Source organism: Alexandromys fortis, unplaced genomic scaffold, assembly GCF_014885135.2.
Source record: "Alexandromys fortis isolate MF-2015 unplaced genomic scaffold, M_Fortis_MF-2015_v1.1 scaffold_283, whole genome shotgun sequence".
Lineage (NCBI taxonomy): Eukaryota > Metazoa > Chordata > Mammalia > Rodentia > Cricetidae > Alexandromys > Alexandromys fortis.
In genome coordinates this window covers 495970-504843 of record NW_026068164.1, presented here as the reverse complement: position 1 = coordinate 504843, position 8874 = coordinate 495970, and the positions used below count along the sequence as shown (strand labels likewise).

At 42.0% G+C, this 8874-nt stretch overlaps 1 protein-coding gene across 1 annotated transcript; it reads right to left on the bottom strand.

The window, feature by feature from the left end:
• Positions 1 to 4359: 4359 nt before the first annotated feature.
• Positions 4360 to 8874, bottom strand: LOC126491975 (protocadherin beta-4-like). Its single transcript, XM_050128036.1, has one exon. It carries the CDS (start codon positions 7712 to 7714, stop codon positions 5321 to 5323), a length of 2394 nt encoding a protein of 797 aa, XP_049983993.1. The 5' UTR covers positions 7715 to 8874; the 3' UTR covers positions 4360 to 5320.

Here is an 8874-nt window from a genome sequence, read left to right as displayed (position 1 = left end):
TAGCTTTTAATCACAGTCCACTTGGGCATGGTCTCTCTGGCTTGAAAAAGCAGTGGTAGCCACATGCTCCCTCTCTTGTTTCAGACTCTGCTTCTGGCTACCAGATGCTTTTCCTGGTTGTGTAGGGGGCTGTTGTCTAGGACGGTGATCCGTACGTTTTTCCCTTTAAATAAATAACCCTTTTATTAATCATAATTCCAAACTGGTATGGGATTGTTTTGTGACTTACTCCTTTAAATGTTGTATAGTTTATAGATTTGTACAACTTGTCATAGTGTGTCCATACTTTTAGATTGTCAAATAGAGTAGTTTCTTGGCCTCCAAAACCTTTAAATCTCCGTATTTCTTCCTGCCTCTCCTGAAATTAGGAAATCACTGTCATTTTTACTGTCACTACAACTATTGCCTTTTCCAAAATGTCATGTAAGAGCCAAAGATTGTGGACTCTTCCGTTTGGTTTACTTCACTCACTGCATGCACTCAAGTTTTTGCAGTGCCTTGTCATGAGTTTATCGCTCTATTTATGTTAAACCTCATTTTCTGCTTCTACCACAATGCATTTGTCCATTGACCAACCTAGGAATCTCAGTTACTTTAAGTTTTGATATTTATGAATGAAGTTTCCAGAAGCACCCATGTCCAAATTTTTCTGTGGATCCATTTTCTGTCCCTTTGCATGAATACTATGGAGCATGATTGCTGGATAACATAGTAAGAGTAAAATCAATGTTGGAAAACTACCCAACTGTTTTACAAAGTGGCTGCAGCAGCTGTAATCCCCATGATCCAAGAATCAGAGTTCCTGGTGCTCTACACCCTCCTCAACATTTGATGATATTGGTGTTCTGCAAGTTGAACATGCTAATGGTCAAGATGTGGTGTCTCAATATTATTTGAATTAGCATTTCTTGAAATATATGCAATTTGTTTTTAACCATTTTTCACACTCTTATTGATCATCCATGTGTCTTGTTTGCTAATCTGTCTTTGAGTGTTTTATGTGCCAGGTTTTTTGTTGTTGCTGAGTTTTTTAAATCCCATATATTGTACACAGCCATCCTTTCTGCAATATGTCCTTTAGACAAATTTCCCCAATCTATAGTTTGACTTTTTATTTTCTTCATAGAATATTTTGCAGAATATAGATTTGAATTATCAACATTATCTGTTCTTGTTCCATGGACATTGTTGTAGTAACTTCAATTTTATCCTCTTTAAAAATCAAAAAATTGCTAAGCAGTGGTGGTTCATGCCTTTAATCGCAGCACTCTAGAGGCAGAGGCAGGCGGATCTCTGTGAGTTCAAGGCCAGCCTTGTCTACAAGAGCTAGTTCCAGGACAGGCCCCCAAATTACAGAGAAACCTTGTCTCAAAAAAACAAAGTAAAAATAAATTAAAAATTAAAATTATTCTGTTTGTATTCTACATGAAATATATATGAATAAAGTACCTGAAATGTTTGAAATTTTATTGGTTTATAAATTGATTGGGGGTGAAGTAGCTTTTCACCTGCTGAATCCTTTAGTTAGTGACCGCTTTGTGAGTACTATTCAATCTGCTTAGATGTAAAATGCTGGTACCTTTCTGTGTGATAGAGGAACGCATGATTTTTTTTAGGTATTTTACATTTTGAAACTATTTTAAAGCTAGTTAAACATTTTTTTGTTTTCTATTTTTTTTCTTACTTTTTGAAAACCCAGAAGTTTAAATAGTGATTTATAAGTTTCCAACTTTATCCATACAAAATTGTTTAGAATATTAACTTTGCAGTTTTTTTGAGTCATTGATTATGTAGGCTTGATTGTCCTGGAACTCACTATGGAGATCAGAATGGCCTCAAACTTACGGAGATCCCCCTGCCTCTGGCTCTGTCTTTCAAGTGCTGAGATTAAAGGTGTGCACCACCTCTGCTGCTTTCATTTTCGAAGAGGGCTTAAGGATTGCAAGGTGCTGTCTTATCTTTTTCTTGATTCATTTAAGAATTCTAAAGGCTGGATTTCATGCATTTTATATGTATTTTTGAATCCTTTACAAAACTATTATTTTCGGAGACATAGCACTCAGCCAGTGTTTATTTTCCATCCTTTTTTCTTTCCTCCTGCAAATTTACAATACATTCCAGAGGGTTTCCCTCTTGCTTTTGTAGTTCCTCTAACATATTCCTTCAGTGTTTATGTAGACTTCGTTAATTTTCTTTGTCTGAAAACCTTTTGGAAGGTTCTGTTTGCTGGTGATAAAATTCTAGCATCCTAATAATTTTCCTTGGAGATGTTAAAAATATGATTTATTTGTTGTTGGAATCACGTTCAGAAGTGTTCACTCCATTTTACTGATGTTTCTTTAAAATTATGCATCTTTTTTATGGTTGCTGAAAGTTTTTTTTTGCTTTTATGTTTGATTTTGATGCTGCACAATTTTCCTATGATCCCCTAAGATGTGCTTCGACTTTCCCATTGTCCCTGGATTTTGTAAAACATCTTGAATTGTTGTTCATCAATTTTTGAACTGGAAACCTTTGCACGCACACAGTGTGTGTATACAAGTCAGAGGATAACTTTCACAAGGCAGTTCTCTCCTTCCACCTTGTGGGTTCCAGAGACCAAACTCAGATGGTCAGGCTTGGTAGCAAGCACATTTCCTCCACTGTACTAACTCTATGTCACTGCTCATTAATTTAACTTAATTAATTAAAGTTGATTTGTTGTAATATTATCCTTTCAATTTAAGATCTGTGCCTTCTAAGTCATATGTGCTATGTCTTTCATCACCCCATGGTGGGGGCTTGCATTGAATCTTTCTCCTGAAGACTGGATGGCTATGTGAAAACTTAACCTAGGATTAAGGTGCTATTATTTCCCCCTGGAGAAATTCTTAAATTTGCTTGGTAGAGCCCTGGCTAATCAACTTAAAAAGCGAAATGATGATGTGTGTGGTTGAAAAGCTCAAACTAGTGACAACACGCTATGTCAAGGCCAGGGACAGTGGGTAAGTTTTTACCAATCATTTTACCAAAATTAAGAGCAAAACCGTGGACATAATACAGCTCTCAAGATCTTGTAGGAGAGAAGGATGGTGCAAACAGAAGGTTGTTTTCAGGCCTGATAAGCAACAAACGCTACCTTCCTTCCAGGTGAGAAATTGTATTCTCCACATCTTCTTAACGAGGAGAGCCCCAAACTCTAATTATTACATAGCAAGAAAAACCTCATTCTGCCATCTTGAACTCTCAGAGATCCTCCTGCCTCTGCATCCAGGTTATTAGTTTTTAACTATGCATTTCTCCCCTGACTAAGTGTCCCAGGAGGTGGAACTGGCCTTCAGCTGGAATCTCCATTCTACCAATGTTTGCTGATTTACTCTGTCTCTATGACAACCAACCCATTGTTTTCTCAGGCTCAGCCAATGTCTTTGGAAGCAACACAGACTATAGGACTCACCTTCTCATCCCCAAGGAATTTATTCTCCAAAACCTAAGCCCTCTCAGTTCGAATCATACAATGTGTTCTCTGTGGATGGACAGTAATGGTTTCTGACCTTTAACCTGGTTTTGTGATTGTTTGATATCACCACATCATACATGTAGCCTTCGAGTGACAGGGCACAGAGAAGACAAATAGGAGCACTTCCATATTCAGTCTGTATAAAGACATCACTTATACTCCATGTTGTGGAAAGGGGTCTGTTCTCAGGTATTATGAACAGCTCAGTCTGGATGCATGGTCAGCTGTTCACTATGAGTTACTGTGCCATCCCTGTCTAGATGCCTCTGGAGGGATATAAGGTAAATTCCAGCAAATCAAAATAGACTCAGCAAAAGAAGCATGTGACCCTGCCATCCACAAGATGAGCAAAACATTAAGGTCAGGCAATAGTGAGAAAAGCAAAGACATTACAACCCTAAAAAAGTGACTGACCACCTGCCGAGAGGGATAAGACTAAATTCAGAGTCTCTGGCTGCCTCACCCTCACCTTCCCCTCCTGTACAATCTGCAGCATAGCAGAGAGACGTAAGGCAGGTGTTAGGGCGTTGACTTGCTGCCTTCTCAGACTGCCAGCTCTCCAAACAAAGCACAACTTAAAGATTCCAACACTGTGCAGTAAGGCAGCATAGGTTCCAGTACTCTGGCTACACTTTGAGACCGGGTCTCATAACATAGCACTGGCTGGCCGGGAACTCACTTTTGAAGACTAGACTAGCCTAAAACTTAAAGAGATCTTGCCAAGTTTTATTTCCTGAGTGTTGGGATTAATATAGATAGGCAGAATCACACAATGTGCTTACTACTGAACATAACATAAACAGTCATAATTCAATAAATAAATACACTGCTGTTCAAGAGCAAAACAATACTTACTTTCTAGGAACTCAGCTTGATTTGATTGAAAATTTAAGTTAAAAACAGCTGAAATCATATTACATATCAAAGAAAAGTAAATCCCAAAATTCTACTGTTGATATAAAATCTATAACTACCAAATGACATAAAGCAAAAATGTGAAGTCACAACAACAAGAACTAGACAAGACTGTCAGAGTCCAGAAGCAGTTTCTTCTATTGGAAGGTAGGACAGGCTGCAGGAAAAGCCAAGACATAGAATCAGCTTCTCCCAAAGGGTGGGTAGGAAAGCAGAAATTTGATCCCTCATCACTCTGAACACTTTGGAGGAGGTGAGGAAATAGGTCAGATTTGGATATTGCTTTTTAAAAAGGTTAGGCTTAGAAACGGATTAGCAATTTTACTTCATGAAGGGAATAACAAATTATGAGACATTTCCTCTTTAATTTTCACTAAATTGCAATTAGTGTAAAATTTTAATCTCGTGATATTTGAAATACTTGCAGGCACATAAATAAAACAAGCACTAACATTTATGTTGCTCACAAGGGTCACAACGGAACGTACTAAAGTTCTAATGAAGGGCATCTTCACATGAACTTGGCAGAGAAAAGTAGGCTAAGGCCAAATAAAAACTAAGCATTCTAATCTTGAAAAGATAAAGTTATATGGAAAAAGCAGTGACACAATTATACACAAGTTCAAATTTTCTTATTAGCATTAAGGAGGAAAATAATTTGATGTTATGCTACTAGAGTTATTTGTAGTTATGAGAATATTAGTCACCAAAGGCATATAAAAATGAGGAAAATACATAATACACATATTTTATAATGACAGTCTAACCGTGTAAAATACCTACAGGAAAAGATGGAGCAGTTGGACATATGCACACATGCAGTAGTTTGAAAAAAAGGTACACTTTCACTTATCTCTATAAAATCTGCATGTTAATTCTGAAGATACAGGGGACCACTTTGAATATTTAACTGAAAACAAAGCTATCCCTGCAGTGGGCACTTTCCTTAATTTCTATCCCAGGATCCTGAAGCAAAAAATTAGGGATCATGGGTTTTAGGAACTTGAACTCACCAGTCCCAGAGTCTCCCCTCAGACACACTTCATACTGATAGCTCTGGGACAGGGTCCCATCACCACTGACATCCACCAGGTGACCAGGAAAGTGTCCTTCAGACAACGAGCAGCCACCCACGGAGGTCGCCCTGGCCCTCCTGCACAGCCTCACACCAACAAACAGCAGCACAGACAAGAGGAAGACCGAAGACACAGACGCCAAGGCAATGACCAGGTACATTGTTAGCTTTTCTTCTTCCTGTGTGGGGTCGCGCGCCACCTCTGGCAGAGGCAGGTAGGGCTGAGAGAAGCCATCCACCAGCATCATATGCAGAGTGACACTGGCAGACCGCGGAGGATCGCCATTGTCCTTTACCAGCAGCAGCAGCCTGTGCTTGGGCGCATCGCGCTCACTCAGCAGCCTGGAGGTGCGCACCTCGCCATTGTGAGCCCACACGCTGAACAGTCCGGGCTCCGTGGCCTTGAGCAGCTGGAACGACAGCCAGGCATTCTGGCCAGAGTCGCGGTCCACAGCCACCACCTTGGTTACCAGGTAGCCAGGCTCCGCCGCCCTTGGCAACAGCTCTGTGTAGGGCGCAGAGGCGTTCTGCAGAGGGTAGAGCACGAAGGGCGCATTGTCATTGGCGTCCAGCACCTGCATGCGCACTAGAACCTGGCTGCTAAGCGCAGGCGAGCCTTGGTCTGTGGCGCCCACGAGGAACTCGAAGGTCTGCAAGGCTTCGTAGTCCAGCGCCCTGAGCGCGAACAGCTGCCCATTGTTGGCATTGATGGAGATGAGCGAGGAGAGGTCCAGCTGCGGGTCGTGGGTGGGCAGCAACGAGTAGGTGATGTGGGCATTGGAGCCCGAGTCTGAGTCTGTGGCGCTGATGGTGCCTATGTGCAGCGCGGGGCTGTTGTTCTCAGGCACAAACAGGGTGTAGGAGTCTTGAGTGAAGGCAGGGACGTTGTCGTTGACGTCAGAGACCTGCACTGTTATGGTGTGCTGGGTTGTGAGCCTGGGTGTGCCCATATCGCTGACTGTGATGGTGATGTTGTACTCAGATCTGCTCTCTCTGTCCAGAGGACTCTCTGTCACCAGGGTGTAGAAATTCTTGAAAGTGGATTTGAGGATGAACGGCAGGGTTTCTGGAATAGAACAAACCACCTTTCCATTCTCTCCAGAATCCCTGTCTCCAACTCTGAAGATGCTGATTATGGTCTCGGGAGCATTTTCTGGGACTGAGCTGGTCAGTGAAGATATGGTCAGCTCTGGGGCGTTGTCGTTCACATCCACCACCTCTATCAGCACAGCGCCCTTCCCAGAGAGGCCTCCTCCATCCGTGGCCTCGATTTCCACATGGTAAGACTTAATTTTTTCAAAGTCCAATCCCTTTTTCAGTCGTATTTCTCCCGTGATTTCGTTTATTGAGAAAGTCTGTTGAACTTCATCTGACGCTTGGAACAAGCCATAGGAAACTCTCCCAAAGTTGCCAGCATCTGCATCCTGTGCTAGGACAGTCAGGACCGCGGAGTCTGGGGGGCTGCTCTCCAGGACCTGCACCTCATAGGGGGTCTTCACAAATTCAGGGGCATTGTCATTGATGTCCAGGATCAGGATTCGAACCATGGCTGTTCCTGACCTAGGTGGAGAGCCCCCATCCAGAGCCGTGAGGGTCAAGCTCAGCTCTGCCTGCTCCTCTCTGTCCAGGGCTCTGTCCTGCACCAATTCTGGGTATTTCTTGCCTTCACTATTATTTCGAGTGAGGACATGAAAATGAGAGTTGGGGTTGACTGTGTACTGTTGAAGCCCATTGCTGCCCACATCCAAGTCCTGAGCTAGTTTTAATGAAAACCGTGAGCCTGGCTGACTGTTTTCTGGTATTTTCAAAAGCAATTCCCTATCTGGGAACTCTGGTGAGTGGTCATTTATGTCCTGGATCAGTAATTCTCCTTGATAATACTGCATTGGCTTTTCAAGAGACACCTGGAAATGCAGGACACAGGGGTCCACAGAGGCACAGAGCGCTTCCCGGTCTAGCTTCTCCCTCAGAAGCAGATCTCCAGTCTCGGGATCCAGCAGTAATCGCTGCTTGTAATCATCTGACACCACCCGTGCAGACCGGGCTCTCAGGTCCCCAGATCTCAGACCCAGGTCCTTGGCCAGATGGGCAACAAAGGAGCCACTTTCTGTTTCCTCCATGACAGAGTACCGAATTGTAGGCTCACTCCAAACCTGAACCAAAACCAGCATAAAAATAAAAGCCAAGACTTGCCTGTTTGGTTGAATTCTCTCCATCTTCTCCATGCTGGGAAAGCGATTGTTTGCATCCAATCCTTTAGCAGTCTCCTAGTGCTTTTAAACGCTGGCTTCTGGTTTCTTTTTAGGAGGGATCTTCACAACGTTGCTGTTAATCTTACATTAATCCAGTATATCCTTGTCCAAGCCCCTTCATAGCTCCGTAGTGCAGGCAAAGCTCTTGCCCGCGTCTTTTGTTCTGTTTTCTCACAAGCGATTCCTGGTATTTTAGTGATTTTAGTTACAAGCTTAGCCTGCAGCGCCACCCTGTGTCTTCTGGAGGAAACTGAAACCGTTCTAGTTGTAAGTCACATCACTTGTTTTACTCTCCAAATTAATGCCACGTTGAAAGTGTTTATGTTTTCTTTCCTTTGCCAACATTGTTTTTTCCTTAATCCGCATAGTCTGTAAGGCTGTGCACCACTGTGCAGGAGAGGAACGGAACGATGAGCACCAGCCGGAAGACAGCCAGTCTTCGAACACACGTGTTTAAGTTTGGAATGATCAGGTAAGCAAAACACAGATTCATATTTCTAAAAGTACTTTCTTACAGTGATGAAAAGGAAGAGTTACATGGTTAATTCCATCAGTCTATGTGTGATTAGTATAAATTCTTATAGAGGGAATTCACTCTTGACATGCTCCAATGCACAGGTACAGGCGCATAGATCTAATTCATCAGCTGACCACCCGAGAGCAATAACGCTGAGCGCACACCAGAATCTGACCTTGTCTAACCTTCCGGTTCTAAAGTATTTGAAGCAGTTTGGTGCTCTAAGTTTTGATGCAATCTAAAACTAAAAAAAAATATTTTCTGTATTCAAATAGAAAATAGTATTTATGCATTTAAGAGATAAAATCATCCAAAGATTTGATTTCTAACTTATAATATTTCCTTAAATTTGTTCTTCCTTCAATATTTATTGGCTGTAACAGGACTCCTTGCACTTTTATGTGAAAAATTTAGAGACACTTAGCAACTTGTGAGAAAAAAGAAACTGGCATTTGGGTAAGAATTCCATTAAGTTATATTCTAGTTTGAGGGTAATCTTTACAACACGGAGTCTTCAATCCATGTGCCCTTCCTCCTCACAGAGGCCTTCTGTGCTTTACTGCAGTGTCGTCTGCCCTTCTGTATGAAGTTCATCTACACCACTGTCTGCTTCCTC